The sequence below is a fragment of the Ranitomeya imitator genome, chromosome 2, assembly GCF_032444005.1.
Source record: "Ranitomeya imitator isolate aRanImi1 chromosome 2, aRanImi1.pri, whole genome shotgun sequence".
Taxonomy (NCBI): domain Eukaryota; kingdom Metazoa; phylum Chordata; class Amphibia; order Anura; family Dendrobatidae; genus Ranitomeya; species Ranitomeya imitator.
Genome location: NC_091283.1, coordinates 198,866,369 through 198,884,100, shown reverse-complemented (window position 1 = coordinate 198,884,100; position 17,732 = coordinate 198,866,369). Strand labels below are relative to the sequence as shown.

Sequence of the window (17,732 nt, the reverse complement as noted above, 5' to 3'; positions counted from 1 at the left end):
ACCCAACACTCTGGATGAGCTTAAGGCCGCTATTGAAGCATCCTGGGCCTCCATAACATCTCAGCAGTGTCACAGGCTGATTGCCTCCATGCCACGCCGCATTGAAGCAGTCATTTCTGCCAAAGGATTACCGACCAAGTATTGAGTGCATAACTGAACATTATTATTTGTTGGTTTTTTTGTTTGTTATTAAAAAACACTTTTATTTGATTGGATGGGTGAAATATGCTAATTTATTGAGACAGGTTTTTTGGGTTATCAGGAGTTGTATGCCAAAATCATCAGTATTAAAACAATAAAAGACCTGACAAATTTCAGTTGGTGGATAATGAATCTATAATATATGAAAGTTTAATTGTAATCATTACATTATGGTAAATAATGAAATTTAACACTATATGCTAATTTTTTGAGAAGGACCTGTGTGTGTGTGTATATATATATATATATATATATATATATATATATATATATATATATATATATATATATATATATATATATATATATATATATATATATAGGTTGTGATTAACCTTTTCCCTGCTGCAGTCTTCACAACCTACAAGGCGTTAATATTCCTAGCGAGCGTTCCCAGTAGCCGTGGCTTAGTGCCAATCTCAAACTGCGCTTCTAAGTCCTTTTACATACTCTGTGAATAATTGATGGATTTGCCTGCCATGTTTCAAGACGATGTCCCGCTCTATAGCCTCCACCGGAAAAAGAAAAAAAAAATGAATGGTGAGTGAGCAGGTTTTTTATTTTTATGCGCAAGTAAAAAAAAAAAAAAACGTTTTGTATGTTATTATGAAATAATAACTGACACCAGAGTCCATTTGCTGATGGAAAGCTTTCTTATGTCTCACAAGGGGGTTTAGGAGATACTCCGTGCTTACTCAGGAGTGAAAGCATCAAATTAAAGTGTTTGTGCTGACAAAGGAGAAATTTTGGATTTCAGCAAGCGATGCAGGATTGCGCGATGGCGAGAGCGGCCCGGCCAGGCCTTCCGTAATGAAATGCACGCAGACAATTAAAGCCACTTGAAGTGCGTAGCTTGGAGGACGCCTTCCGTCAGTCTCTGGCGACCGCCGCCGCTCCCCGTGCACCGGCGCTCCGTTTCATATTCATAAATCAGCTCTTCAACACATTGGCAGCGCAGGTCCCACCGAGTCGGCAGGAGCATCGGGAGAGCAGGCCTTGCAGCCAAGAACAGAAGTGAAAAATGATCCCACTTGATGGGGGCTCCCGGATTTCTCGCTGGAAGGAAGAGCAAATTGAATAGCAATGAGCGTGTGTGAATAAGCACCTTGTCAGGAGATCCGACACTGACGGATGAGAAGGTTCACAGACACGGCTTCCACCCTGCTCCGCGGCTTAGAGGTCCTCGTCAGTGGGCAATACATCTTCCTTTTGTATTGGCGCACACCTCTGAGAAAAATAGCAACCGCACCCCCCCCGAGTCTGAATATTGTTCCCATGCGAATGGGATGGGGAGGCGCTCCTATAGAATTATGTTAGAAAACGTCAGTTTTTATAATTATCGAAATGCGTAAAATTTTGGCAAAATTTTCTATCCCTCATTGTTTATATCGGAAGCAAAGACCAATTATGTAGCATAAAGTTAAAGCAGAAGGCCTCGTAGGTGATTCTACAGGGCAAAATTCTGCTGATAAAACCAGTCATTTATGTTTTCTTGGAGATGAGTTGTCACGGGGCAGATATTTTACCAAGTTTGTTTGATGGGCTGAAAGGTTTGTCCTACAAAAAAGCGTGGATTTCCCCCGTGGCTGCATGTCTGTTAGGGTATGTTTCCACGGTCAGGATCGCATCAGGATTTGACGCAGGTAAAATCTGCACCTGCGGTCACTGGCAGGTCACCTGCGTTTTTTATGCGGTTTTTTCATGCGGATTTGTGTGTGTTTTTGTAAGAGAAGTAAGGTTATACAAAAAAAAAAAAAAAAGAATTGTGATGTAATTTCTTGTATAACCTCTTCATTTATATACTCCATTGAAGAATGTTTAGAAACACAGAAAGTTAGATAGATGATAGATAGATGATAGATAGATGATAGATAGATGATAGATAATAGATAGATAGATGATAGATAGATAATAGATAGATAATAGATATATAATAGATAGATGATAGATAGATAATAGATAGATAGATGATCGATATAGATAGATAGATGATCGATATAGATAGATGATAGATAATAGATATACATATAGATAGATGATAGAGATAGATATAGATAGATAATAGATATCGTATCTATAGCTCTATCTATCTTTATCTATCGTATCTATTATCTACCTATCTATTTATCTATTATCTACCTATCTATTATCTACCGTATCTATTTATCATCTATCATCTATCTATTGTATCTGTCTATCGATATATCTATCTAGCTATCTATTTATCTATCTATTATCTATCATATCTATTATCTATTATCATCTATCTATTATCTATCTATCATCAATCGTATCTATCTGTCTATCGATATATCTAGCTATCTATAGATATATGTATCTATAGAAAGATATATTTATAGATAGATATATCGGTAGATAATAAGTAGGTAGATAGATGATGGATAGATAGATGGATAGATAATACCAAGCCCAATGTTTAGTAATAAACGTAATAAAATGGTAATAAAGAATTAGACCTGGATCACGCATGCAAGAAACTCACACGAGTCTCGCACCTCAATACCGGGCACTGCTGCCAGCATGCGGGACCAGAGTGTGCGGCTGCATGTATTTCCATGTAGCTGAACACTCCGGTCCGAGTGCCGGGTATTGAGGCGAGAGACTCGTGTGAGTTTCTCGCAAGTATGAACCTGGCCTTAAACGCAATCTCTGTTTAATTTAAAAAAAATGTGAAAAAAAAAATGGCGTGGGATCCCGCGCAATTTTCTGCACCAGAGAGGGAAAGCCAGCGACTGGGGGACAGATATTTGTAGCCTGGGAAGGGGTTAATACCAAGGCAGCTTCCCAGGCTATGAATATCAGCCCGCAGCTGTATATTTAGCATTTACTGGCTATTAAAATAGGGGGATCCCCCCCCCCCCCAAAAAAAAAAGTGACGTGGGGTCCCCCTATAATTTATAGCCAGAAAAGCTACGCAGACAGCCGCGGGCTGATATTCATAGCCTAGAGGGGGGCCATGGATATTGCCCCCCCCCCCGGCTACAAATACCAGCCGCCCCAGAAAGGGCGCCAATTCCGGCGCTTAGCCTCTCTCTTCCCATTCCCCTGTAGTGGTGGGATATGGGGTAATAAGGGGTTAATGTCAACTTTGTAAGGTGACATTAAGCCGACTTAGTAATGGAGAGGCGTCAATAAGATACCTACCATTACTAATCCTATACTTGTGAAAGGGTTAATAAAACACAGATAGGAATAAAGTATTTTAATGAAATAAAACACCACACAGTTTTGACCATATTTTTATTGTACGCTCATTCCTGCGACTTCCTCGTTCTCCTGGAAAGAAAAAAAAGAATAAACCAACAGTATACTCCCTGAGTCCGACGTAGTCTGTAATAACGAGTGTCCCACGACGAGCCAGCTCTGCTACATCTGGATGCCTGACAATGATCCAGACATAGCAGAGCCTGTAGATGATCGCCGGAGATTACTCTCCAGTGATCACCTCCACTGCAGAGTTCTCACAACCCGCAGACCCCCGGTCACATGCACGGCAGTTCTCGCGGTAAGATAAGTTATCGCCTCCACTATGCTGTAACATCTGGATGCTGTGGCTCTACGCAGCGTCAAACGCGCAGTGTTTCCTGACCGTGGAAACAGACCTTTAGACAGCCGCAGCACTTGCCGGGGTTGCCTGTTTGCTAGACAATTCCTGCATGTTTTGGCTAACAGCTGCGAGACATGCAGCCGCGGAAACTCGGACATATTTTTCGAGCACGCCGAAGACACTGAGCACCCGAGCATGCTCAGATAACACCTTATAACTGCAGACCTCTCATCACTACTTGGCACAGAACTTCCAAGATGGTAATATCAATTATTGAAAGGAACATTGCGGCCAAGGCTAACATGTTGTGTCTAGAAGATCTTTGGGGTGAAGTTTCTCTCGGGGAGACTTATAGGCCATGCAATGCTCTCCTGGGGATTAAATAGACAACTGGCTTCTAAGAGAATAATAGGATGTGTAGCGCCACCTATTGGTAGTCATTATTGACCCTTTAAAGGTCCTTGTTGCGTGAGTTGGGATGAGAAACCAAAACAGACACATTCCATTTGCAGACACGTGTTTTGGGATGTTTGCCTCTCATCAGTGCAGGAACAAACACCCAAAACATGGGGCCTTTCAACCCATTGCGCCGGAGCCCATTTTCGTTTTTTGCGTTTGCTTTTCGCTCACCTTCTTCCCAGAGCCATAACTCTGAATCCCCTTCTTCCCAGAGCCATGTGATTGTTTGTTTTTATCGGCATAAGTTGTACTTTTGAACAACACCATTGGTGTTACCATATCGTGTACTCAAAAATGGGAAAAAAAAATCCAAGTGCTGCGAAATTGCAAAAAAAGTGCAATTCCACAACGTTTTTTGGATTTTTTTTTTTTACCATGTTCACCAAATGCTAAAACTGACCTACAATTATGATTCTCCAGGTTATTGCGAGTTCATAGACACCAAACATGGCTAGGTTCTTTTTCAAGTGGTAAAAAAAATTGCACCATTTTCCTATACCTATGGCGTCTCCATTTATCGTGATCTCCGGTTGGGTGAGGACTTATTTTTTGTGTGCCGAGCTGACGTTTTTATGGATATCATTTTTGTGCAGATACAATCTTTTGATCGCCCATGATTGCATATTAATGCAACGTCGTGGCGACCAAAAAACGTAATTCTGGCATTTTGACTTTTCTCGCTACTCAGTTTAGTGATCGGATTAATCCTTTTTTTATTGATAGATCGGGCGGAAAAAAAAATTATTGTTCAGATAATAAAAGTTGTAGCCCGCTGGCAGACGTCCGTCGCTGCTTTATGCGTGTAGACTATGCAACCTAGTCTGCACGCTTAAAGCAGCAGTGTGCCCTTTTTTTTTTTTTGATCCCCCTGTGTATATTAAGGAGTTCTGCCATATGGATTATTTTAAAGATGAAAGAATAAAATGGTTTTTAATTGACAAGTAGGAAAGTTTCGCTGGAATTTCCTGTTGTATACTGTAAATATTTATTATTATAGCGCCATTTATTCCATGGCGCTTTACATGTGAGGAGGGGTATACATAATAAAAACAAGAACAATACAAATCATAACTGGTACAGGAGGAGAGAGGACCCTGCCCGCGAAGGCTCACAATCTACAAGGGATGGGTGAGGATACAGTAGGTGACGGTAGAGCTGGTCATGCAGTGGTTTGGTCGATCGGTGGTTACTGCAGGTTGTAGGCTTGTCAGAAGAGGTAAGTCTTCAGGTTCTTTTTGAAGGTTTCGATGGTAGGCGAGAGTCTGATGTGTTGTGGTAGAGGGTTCCAGAGTAGGGGTGATGCGCGAGAGAAATCTTGTATGCGATTGTGGGAAGAGGAGATAAGAGGGGAGTAGAGAAGGAGATCTTGTGAGGATCAGAGGTTGCGTGTAGGTAAGTACCGGGAGATGAGGTCACAGATGTATGGAGGAGACAGGTTGTGGATGGCTTTGTATGTCATGGTTAGGGTTTTGTACTGGAGTCTCTGGGTAATGGGGAGCCAGTGAAGGGATTGACAGAGGGGAGAGACCGGGGAATAGCGGGGGGACAGGTGGATTAGTTAGGCATAGTTTAGAATAGATTGGAGGGGTGCGAGAGTGTTAGAGGGGAGGCCACAGAGCAGGAGGTTACAGTAGTCAAGGCGGGAGATGATGAGGGCATGGACTAGGGTTTTTGCAGATTGTTGGTTGAGGAATGAACGGATTTGTGAAATATTTTTGAGTTGAAGGCGGCAGGAAATGGAAAGGACTTGGATATGTGGTTTGAAGGAGAGATCAGTGTCAAGGATTACCCCGAGGCAGCGAGCTTGTGGGACTGGGGAGAGAGGGCAGCCATTTACTGTAATTGATAGGTTCGTTGGGGGGGTCGCGTGAGATGGGGGAAAGATGATGAATTCTTTTTTGTCCATGTTAAGTTTTAGAAATCTAGGGGAGACGAAGCATGTGTATGTATCACATGACAAATGTGTTTTTTTTTATTTTATTTTATTTTGAATGAGCTGAAAAGGGGGTGATCCGAACTTTTATTTATTTTTTTAAATATTTTTAAAAAAATTCTTTTCACTTTTGTCACTCTACAAAAGACACGCAGCTGCCATAACCTGATGGGCTCAGCTACATACAGGCGATGATCAGATCACCTGTATGTAGCAGAATACATCACTTGCTATGAGCGCCGACCACCGGTCACAGCAGTCTGGCAGTGACAACCATAGAGGTCTCTCGGAGACCTCTGGTTGTCATGCCAACCCATCGGTGACCCACGATCACGTGACGGGGGTCACCAATGGGCGGATTTCCGTCCCGATGGCCAGAAGTGTGAGTGAAATGCCGCTGTCAGTTTGGGATTCCACTCGCGGCTTTTCCCGACATGTCATTTGTTCAAAACAGCTGACATGTGCCGGGAATGATGTGTGACATGTGCCGGGAATGATGTGGAGTCATTGCCAGAGCCCACATCACTTTTTTTCAATACGTTGACCTATTCTTTGTGGTTACATATCATCAAATCAAGGCTTCTCGGGGGAATATTCTGTAAGCAATTGTGTTATCAATAACTGTCAATACACATTTATAGCCTAGCTGAATGATGAACTGGACGGCGATGGGTTCAGCCCTCTGGCAGAGAACGGGTTAACCCTAGCCCTTTTGCTGATTTTGCTGGACGTGCATTTTTTCGTGTTTTTTATTTTTATTTTTTTTCTCCCCAAAGCCTCCTTCGGTCATGCACAGAATAAATAACACCACCTATAATGGACTCTCATTGCCCAGCACACGTAGGACAAAGCCATCGGCCGGGTACACGGTTTTAGTGGTGATGTACGAGCCTCTGTAAGGGTAATGATCCTAAACCGCCGCGATCTCCTGGAACAGCAGTATCTGTCATATTCAGTGGGATTACCACGCTCATTGATTTGTGTCTGTAAATCTGCAGTCCCTACCCTTTAAATTTGATCTCTAATTGGGCCTCCTTAAATGGTTCAGGCCCGGCTAGTGTGTATATCCTTGGAGCGCTGTCACCGGCAGCGTCTTCTCCTCCCATTATACATTCTGCAGATTTGATGGAATCAGCAGGACTCCTCATTTGAAACAGTTTAATCGTCTCCTCTATCCTCGCGTTAAACCATTGAGGTGGTCAAGCGATGCACACAAATCATCCTAAATGGAGAATATAGCTCTCTCTGTGACCCAGCTAAATAGATAGCGCTATGCAAAACAAGTTAAAAAGTAATAAATGCCAGAGGAATCTTTTAATTGGAATAAAAAATTAGACACAACTTTATTTCCTCGCCATTGCAGCTGCATTCCTGTACATGGCCCTGGCAGCTGCCGGAGCGCTTGGATTATATTTTGTTATCTTTTTTATTTTTGCAAAAGGATTAGTCAGCCTGGAAATACATTCTCCTGATGATGCTGAATTGCTTTTATCTCCCCCCCTCCTGACTTATACATAAGGAATATATGTGGGGTGTTTGGCTGCAGCTTGGGTCTGATGTCTCCTCGCCGGGCCTGCTGTCCCCCTCGCCGGGCCTGCTGTCCCCCTCGCCGGGCCTGCTGTCCCCCTCGCCGGGCCTGCTGTCCCCCTCGCCGGGCCTGCTGTCCCCCTCGCCGGGCCTGCTGTCCCCCTCGCCGGGCCTGCTGTCCCCCTCGCCGGGCCTGCTGTCCCCCTCGCCGGGCCTGCTGTCCCCCTCGCCGGGCCTGCTGTCCCCCTGCACAGTATTATTTCCCCAGAAAAGTCTCCCTGCACAGTATTATTTCCCCTCTGCGGGTGCAGAGAAGAGCGACCAAGGTTATTAGAGGACTGGGGGGTCTGCAATACCAAGATAGGTTATTACACTTGGGGCTATTTAGTTTGGAAAAACAAAGGCTAAGGGGTGATCTTATGTTAATGTATAAATATATGAGGGGACAGTACAAAGACCTTTCTGATGATCTTTTTAATCATAAACCTGAGACAGGGACAAGGGGCATCCTCTACGTCTGGAGGAAAGAAGGTTTAAGCATAATAACAGACGCGGATTCTTTACTGTAAGAGCAGTGAGACTATGGAACTCTCTGCCGTATGATGTTGTAATGAGTGATTCGTTACTTAAATTTAAGAGGGGACTGGATACCTTTCTGGAAAAGTAGAATGTTACAGGGTATATACACTAGATTCCTTGATAGGGCGTTGATCCAGGGAACTAGTCTGATTGCCGTATGTGGAGTCGGGAAGGAATTTTTTTCCCCAATGTGGAGCTTACTCTTTGCCACGTGGTTTTTTTTTTGCCTTCCTCTGGATCAACATGTTAGGGCATGTTAGGTTAGGCTATGGGTTGAACTAGATGGACTTAAAGTCTTCCTTCAACCTTAATAACTGTTAAAAAACGCGATAAAACCACAAAAAAAAAAACGCATACATTAAGCATACTATTAGAAAGCAATCTGCAATTTTTGTGCACATGTTGTGTTTTTTTTCCGCGGCGGAATCGCATTCCAGAAAAAAATGCAGCATGGTCATTCTTTGTAGGGAATCGCAGTGATTCCGCACACATAGGCATGCATTGATCTGCTTACTTTCTGCATGTGGCTATGCCCACCATGCGGGAAGTAAGCGGATCATGTGCGGTTGGTACCCAGGATGGAGGAGAGGAGACTCTCCTCCAGGCCCTGGGAACCATATATAAAAAAAAAAATTAAAATAAAAAAATCGTGATAGTCTCACTTTCCAGCGGCCCCCCGCTCCTCGCGATGCTCCCGTTCCCAATAATGCCTTGCGGCAATGACCTGTGAAGACGTAGAGGTCTTGCAAGACCGCTACGTCATCACAGGTCATTCTCGCAATGCATTACTGGGAACGGGAGCATCGCGAGGAGCGGGAACGCTGCGGGGGCCACTGCAAGGTGAGAATATCACAATTTTTTATTTTTTTTATAATTTTTAACATTAGATCTTTTTACTATTGATGCTGCATAGTAAAAGTTGGTCACACTTGTCAAACACTATGCTCGACAAGTGTGACCAACCTGTCATGTTTCCAAGCGATCCTACAGATCGCTTGGAAAACGCTAGCATTCTGCAAGCTAATTACGCTTGCAAAACGCTAGTGTTTAGCGGGAATATGCATGCCAATTCCGCATGTGATATACCCACGGCAGGAGTTGCGGAATTGCTGCGGAAATTTCCGTGGCAATTCTGCAACGTGTGCACTTAGCCTTATTTTTCTTTTTTAATGGTCAGTACATTTTGTGAAACTATACTGATATAATACTGTGCAAAGAGACTTTGTAGGTATATAATACTGTGCAAGGTGACTTTTTGGGGATATAATACTGTGCAAGGGGACTTTGTGGGGATATAATACTGTGCAAGGGGACTTTGTGGGGATATAATACTGTGCAAGGGTACTTTGTGGGGATATAATAGTATGCAAGGGGACTTTGTGGGGATATAATACTGTGCAAGGGGACTTTGGGGGGATATAATACTGTGCAAGGGGGGGACTTTGTGGGGATATAATACTGTGCAAGGGGACTTTGTGGGGATATAATACTGTGCAAGGGGACTTTGTGGGGATATAATAATTTTTATAGCGAAAAACCGTGAAAAATCCTGAACGTGTTCACACAGCCTAAAGCTTCTCATTTAAGCCCGTTCTTCTGCTGCTTCGGTCTACACTGTGTACTACTGCCCCAACGTAGTGACACCATAGCTCCGGCTGCGCGCTCAGTCACTGTCTCAGTGGTGGGAGAGGGAGCTGACGGATCACTGTTCCATCATGGTTTTCACCGTTTTTTTATTCTCTTGATGTGGAAACTGGTGAGACACTGAACTGTGAGCGGGGTGCCGCTGTATCCAGCCCTGTTGTCACCTTTTGCCACACGTTGCCCAGTTCTGCACAATGGGGAGAAAGTTTAGAATTTGAGCTCCTGCAGGTCTTAACTATAAAAATGATTTTCTTTATCTCCTCTTCTTGTTTCTTGACTCATTATTCAGTGTATATTTAGCTATTTTCAGTCGTGGCCAAAAGTTTTGACCTCACAAATGTTGTTTTTCGCCGTTTGTGGCTTCAGTGTTTTTACATCTTTTAGTCGGATATGTCTCTTGTTACTTAATTACAAACTTTTCATAAATTTTTAAACTTTTGTTGACAAATTCATTAAGTTTATGTAAAGGCTCCATATTGCCAGTGTTGATTCTTACTTTTCAAGACTTGTGCCCCTCTCCCTGGCAGCTGGATCTCCTCTTCTGGCCCCGATCCTGACTGATGACAGCTCATTCTTGCCTAATCAGTGCTTGGAGTTTCACAATTTCTGCGTTTTTTGTTATTCCACCCACTTTTTGATGATTGATCGCAGGATTAAGATATGAAAAACATAAAGCGTCAAACTTTGTGAAAGCTCAAATTTGCCGATTTCAACTTTTTGGCCGTGACTGTCCACTTAGTCACAATGGCAGCAGACTTAAAGGGAATTTGTCGGCAGAATTTCACACCCCAAACTATTTATATGAGCATGAAGCTCTTTCAAAGACAAGTCCAGCAATACCTTTACATGGCCAGTCCGATCCTCCTTTACTGAGAAATCAGCGTTTCAATTGATATGCAAATGAGACTGAAGAGCTATGGTAGATCTGAAGCCTCTGTCACTCCAGCTCTATTCCCCGCCTCCTCCTGCTTGACTGACAGCTCGTGTGCCTTAATCCAGTCCCTGACAGCAAGCTTGAATGGTATCTGAGTCATTCCATCTTCGGCATTGAATCCTGCATATATCTATATATGTTAGTCATCCTATTATGCATTTTTTGTGTTTATAGATATTTAATCTGACTTTGCATGTCCTTACTCAGCGAGATCACATAACTGTTTCAAAGTGGTCTATGATCCATGTAGACCTGGACATTTGTTTATCTGATCACTACATTTATTGTGTCCTGTTGTCTCAACTGAGTTTGATTGATTGCTAACGAGCTTTAACACAAAAAAAAAAAAAAAAAAATAGGAAGATCTAAGGGCTAGCCTTCTATAAATGTAGACTTAGCTTGGGGAAGCATTCATGCAGGGGTGCATTCGTGCACTTGTATTCGTGTATTTTTATTCAAAGTACTTTTTTTTCTAAGTACTCGGCAGTTATAACATGGCAGTTAGACAGGGCAGGAGACGGGTAAGACAATCTAAATCTATTCCCTATTCACTTGAAACAACACAAATACTCACCATATTTATTTGCATATTCTATATCCTGGCTGCTGCATTCACTCACATTCACCGCCCTTGCATTAACTCTCTACACTCCATCCATATCGGCCCCTCTGTCCTTGCCTCTCCTATGTATAGCACTCATGCTCTGTTCACATTGCTTAGCAGCGCAGATCCATTCAGTCCCACCATCCAACACAAGAGACGCTCTCACAAATCACTTAACCATCTGCTCACTCTTTCGATCCTCCTCCTCCTAGTTGCTGGAGACATCTCTCCAAACCCCGGCCCCCCATGTTATAGCCAGTCAAACCTCCCAATTGCTACACCCAGAAACCCCTCTAACCTTATTAATATTCCCTGCATGCCTTCTGTCTCTTTGAATTGTGCCCTTTGGAATTCTCGCTCTGTGTGTAATAAACTCTCCTTCATCCATGACTTCTTCCTTTCTAATTCTCTTAACCTCCTGGCTCTTACTGAAACCTGGATCCAGCAGTCAGACACCACCGCTGCTGCTGCTCTTTCATATGGTGCACTACACTTTTCTCATACCCCAAGATCGGACAACAGAGCAGGTGGAGGCGTTGGTCTGCTCCTTTCACCAAAATGTACTTTCCAAGTTATCCCCCAAGTACCCTCACTTGTCTTCCCTTCCTTTGAGGTCCATGTGGTCAGACTCTACGTCCCCTTCTCCATGCGAGTGGTGGTGGTGTATCGTCCTCCCGGCCCCTCTCATCAGTTCCTGGATCACTTTGCCACCTGGCTTCCACACTTTCTTTCCTGTGACACCCCCACCCTTATCATGGGTGATTTCAACATCCCTATTGCCTCTCCCCTCTCCCCATCTGCTTCTCACCTTTTGGCTCTAACCTCCTCTTTCGGCCTCTCGCAGCATACTAACTCGCCAACACATGAAGATGGAAACTCCCTTGACTTGGTCTTCTCCCGGCTTTGCTCAGTGGATGATTTCACAAACTCCCCTCTCCCACTCTCTGACCACCACCTTCTTTCATTCTCTATCAAGAACTGCCATCCCGCTCAGGTCACCCCCACTTTCCACACTTATAGAAACATACAGGCCATTAACACCCAGGAACTTATGAAGAACTTGCAGTCCTCATTGGCCCCAATCTCCTCCATCTCATGTCCTGATTCTGCTCTGAAGCATTACAATGAAACCCTGCAAAGTGCCCTGGATGAAGCTGCTCCTCCTATACATAAAACAACTCGGCACAGATGGCAACAACCGTGGCACACGCTGCAAACACGTTTCCTGCAGCGGTGCTCCAGGTGCGCAGAACGTCTGTGGAGAAAATCTAATCTACCCGAAGATTTCATCCATTATAAGTTCATGCTAAAGACATACAATTCTGCCCTTCACCTCTCCAAACAAACCTACTTCAACACCCTCATCACCTCCCTGTCCAATAACCCTAAACGTCTCTTTGACACGTTCCAGTCCCTACTCAACCCAAGAGCGCAGGCCCCAACCACGGATCTCCGTGCTGACAATCTGGCCAATTACTTCAAAGAAAAAATTGACCATATTCGACAGGAAATCATCTCCCAATCTCTTCATACCATGCACTGTCCTCCCTCCCCCACTGCATCTAGTTCACTCTCTGACTTTGAACCAGTTACAGAAGAAGAAGTAAGCAGGCTCCTTGCATCTTCTCGCCCGACCACTTGCACCAGTGACCCCATTCCGTCACATTTCCTCCAGTCCCTTTCCCCGGCTGTCACCTCTCACCTAACTAAAATATTCAACCTTTCCCTCACTTCCGGTATTTTTCCCTCCTCATTTAAGCATGCCATCATACATCCATTACTTAAAAAACCATCCCTCGACCAAAACTGTGCCGCTAATTATAGACCTGTCTCTAATCTTCCCTTCATCTCTAAACTCCTCGAACGCCTGGTCCACTCCCGTCTTACCCGCTATCTCTCAGATAACTCTCTTCTCGACCCTCTTCAATCTGGTTTCCGCTCTTTACACTCTACTGAAACTGCCCTCACTAAAGTCTCTAATGACCTACTAACAGCTAAATCTAATGGTCACTACTCCATGCTAATTCTCTTGGATCTCTCTGCAGCATTTGATACTGTGGATCATCAGCTCCTCCTCACTATGCTCCGCTCCATCGGCCTCAAGGACACCGTTCTCTCCTGGTTCTCCTCCTATCTCTCTGACCGATCCTTCACTGTATGTTTCGCTGGTTCCTCCTCCTCTCACCTTCCCCTTACTGTTGGGGTTCCTCAAGGATCAGTCCTAGGCCCCCTCCTCTTCTCTTTGTATACTGCCCCTATTGGACAAACAATCAGTAGATTTGGCTTCCAGTACCATCTCTATGCTGACGACACCCAACTATACACTTCTTCTCCTGATCTCACGCCTGCCTTATTAGAAAACACCAGTGATTGTCTTACCGCTGTCTCTAGCATCATGTCCTCCCTCTATCTGAAACTAAACCTGTCAAAAACTGAACTCCTCGTGTTTTCTCCCTCTACTAACCTACCTTTGCCTGACATTGCCATCTCCGTTTGCGGTTCCACCATTACTCCAAAGCAACATGCCCGCTGCCTTGGGGTCATCCTTGATTCTGACCTTTCATTCACCCCCCACATCCGATCACTGGCTCGCTCTTCTTACCTGCATCTCAAAAACATTTCTAGAATTCGCCCTTTTCTTACTTTCGACTCTGCAAAAACTCTTACTGTTTCACTTATTCATTCTCGTCTGGACTATTGTAACTCTCTACTAATCGGCCTCCCTCTTACCAAACTCTCCCCGCTCCAATCTGTCCTGAATGCTGCTGCCAGGATCATATTCCTCACCAACCGTTACACCGATGCCTCTACCTTGTGCCAGTCATTACACTGGTTACCCATCCACTCAAGAATCCAGTACAAAACTACTACCCTCATCCACAAAGCACTCCATGGCTCAGCACCACCCTACATCTCCTCTCTGGTCTCAGTCTACCACCCTACCCGTGCCCTCCGCTCCGCTGATGACCTCAGGTTAGCATCCTCAATAATCAGAACCTCCCACTCCCGTCTCCAAGACTTTACACGTGCTGCGCCGATTCTTTGGAATGCACTACCTAGGATAATACGATTAATCCCCAATCCCCACAGTTTTAAGCGTGCCCTAAAAACTCATTTGTTCAGACTGGCCTACCGCCTCAATGCATTAACCTAACGATCCCTGTGTGGCCTATACTAAAAAAAAAAAAAAAAATTAATTAACTGGTTCATGCAGCTTTACATGAACACCCAAGCCTTACACTATGGCTGGTCCGAATAACTATAGCAATTGTTACCATCCACCTCTCGTGTCTCCCCTTTTCCTCATAGTTTGTAAGCTTACGAGCAGGGCCCTCACTCCTCTTGGTATCTGTTTTGAACTGTATTTCTGTTATGCTGTAATGTCTATTGTATGTACAAGTCCCCTCTATAATTTGTAAAGCGCTGCGGAATATGTTGGCGCTATATAAATAAAATTATTATTATTATTATTAATTCACACAACATAGAGACTTTTTTTTTGGATTACTGGACTACCCGTTTTTAAGTATTTCATGTCTCATTAGTTTTTCTTTAAAGGCTCAGTTCCCATCATTTCTGTCGGTCAAGTGCTTTATTTTCCTGCCTGATATGTTATATACAGAAAATGGCAGGATTGGGTCATGTGCTTGTGCTTCGAATAAAAAGTTTAACACCCAGTAATGCTATGAATTGTTATTTTTGCAGGCTCGGGGTCTTTGGCAGCAATGGCAGTATTCGAGGACCGCTATAAACCAGACTTGGAGGTGAGCGACCTTGTATTAGATTTCAATACATCTGTCTGTTAAGGTGAACAATGGTCCTATCCTCTGGGGTCAATGGGTCACATCGACTCAAGTCGAAATCAATACTTCCACCTTAATCACCAGCATATTATTGACTTCGAGGTATATATGTGTGTGTCTGTCAAGATATTTATGATGTAAGTATGTGATATATATGGTATAGTCCACATAACATGTGTCCTGGAAGAATCGCTGGTCGATTAATTATTGTGCAAAGTTGTCAATGAGATGAATGCAACAACTTTGTAACCAGGTATACAATAGAATGACGCCTATGTTAAGGAGCATCAAAGCATTTTCTTTATCTTTCTTTCCTTTTGGATATCTATATATATAATTGTCTAAGGGTTTTTCCGTCTGTCTGTCTGTCTGTCCTGGAAATCCCGCGTCTCTGATTGGTCGTGGCCGCCAGGCCTCGACCAATCAGAGACCGGCACAGCATCGACGTAGAAATCCCGCGTCTCTGATTGGTCGAGGCCGCCAGGCAACGGGCACAGCGACGATGATGTCATAAAGGACGTAGAAATCCCGCGTCTGATTGGTCGAGGCCTCGACCAATCAGCAACGGGCACAGCGACGATGATGTCATAAAGGACGTAGAAATCCCGCGTCTGATTGGTCGAGGCCTGGCGGCCTCGACCAATCAGCAACGGGCACAGCGACGATGATGTCATAAAGGACGTAGAAATCCCGCGTCTGATTGGTCGAGGCCTGGCGGCCTCGACCAATCAGCAACGGGCACAGCGACGATGATGTCATAATGGTTGCCATGGCGACGATGATGTCATAAAGGTTGCCTCGACAAATCAGCAACGGGCACAGTCTGCCGCGAATTCTGGAATCATCATTGTCCATATATTACAGAGACATGCATATTCTAGAATACCCGATGCGTTAGAATCGGGCCACAATCTAGTATCTATATCTATATATATAATTGTCTAAGGGTTTTTGCGTCTGTCTGTCTGTCCTGGAAATCCCGGCTCTCTGATTGGTCGAGGCCGCCAGGCCTCGACCAATCAGAGACCGGCACAGCATCGACGTAGAAATCCCGCGTCTCTGATTGGTCGAGGCCGCCAGGCCTCGACCAATCAGCAACGGGCACAGCGACGATGATGTCATAAAGGACGTAGACATCCCGCGTCTCTGATTGGTCGAGGCCGCCCGGCCTCGACCAAACAGCAACGGGCACAGCGACGATGATGTCATAATGGTTGCCATGGCGACGATGATGTCATAAAGGTTGCCTCGACCAATCAGCGACGGACACAGTCTGCCGCGAATTCTGGAATCATCATTGTCCATATACTACGGGGACATGCATATTCTAGAATACCCGATGCGTTAGAATCGGGCCACAATCTAGTATATATATAATTGTCTAAGGGTTTTTCCGTCTGTCTGTCTTTCTGTCTGTCTGTCTGTCTGTCTGTCCTGGAAATCCCGCCTCTCGGCCTCGACCAATCAGCGACGGGCACAGTCTGCCGCGAATTCTGGAATCATCATTGTCCATATACTACGGGGACATGCATATTCTAGAATACCCGATGCGTTAGAATCGGGCCACAATCTAGTGTATGTATATATATATATATATATATATATATATATATATCTATCTATATATATATATATATATATATCTATATATATCTATATATATTAGCTGAAGAGCCCGGCGTTGCCTGGGCATAGTAAATATCTGTTGTTAGTTATAGCACGTCACTTCTCTTATTTTCCCATCACGCCTCTCATTTTCCCAATCACATCTTTAATTTTCCCCCTCACATCTCTCATTTTCTCCCTCACACCTCTCATTTTCTCCCTCACTCCTCTCATTCCCGCCTAACACTTGTCATTTCGACCTCACATCTGTCATTTTCTGATCACTACACTATTTTCCCTCACTCCTCTCATTTTGCACTCACACCTTTTCATTTTCACCTCACACCTCTCATTTTCACCTAAGTATATACATGTTTGTCATCTGTTATATATAGTATACACCTGTATGTCATCTCCTATATATAGTATATACCTGTATGTCATCTCCCCTGTATATAGTATGTACCTGCTGTGTCATCTCCCCTGTATATAGTATATACCTGTATGTCATCTCCTCCTATATATAGTATATACCTGTATGTCATCTCCTCCTATATATAGTATATACCTGTGTCATCTCCTCCTATATATAGTATATACCTGTATGTCATCTCCTTCTATATATAGTATATACCTGTATGTCATCTCCTCCTGTATATAGTATATACGTGTGTCATCTCCCCTGTATATAGTATATATCTGTGTGTCATCTCCTCCTGTATATAGTATATACCTGTATGTCATCTTCTATATATAGCATATACCTGTATGTCATCTCATCCTGTATATAGTATATACCTGTAGGTAATCTGCTCCTGTATATAGTATATACCTGTGTGTCATCTCCTCCTGTATATAGTATATACCTGTATGTC

General features: G+C 43.8%; 1 protein-coding gene across 1 annotated transcript in view; it reads left to right on the top strand.

Moving 5' to 3' along the window:
* The window catches only part of PSMB7 (proteasome 20S subunit beta 7), a 66,819-nt gene that overhangs the window by 24,611 nt on the left and 24,476 nt on the right, over positions 1-17,732 (top strand). The window contains exon 6 of the mRNA XM_069748468.1: positions 15,155-15,213. Within this exon, the coding sequence (XP_069604569.1) occupies positions 15,155-15,213 (59 nt within the window). The remainder of the gene's footprint in view (positions 1-15,154; positions 15,214-17,732) is intronic.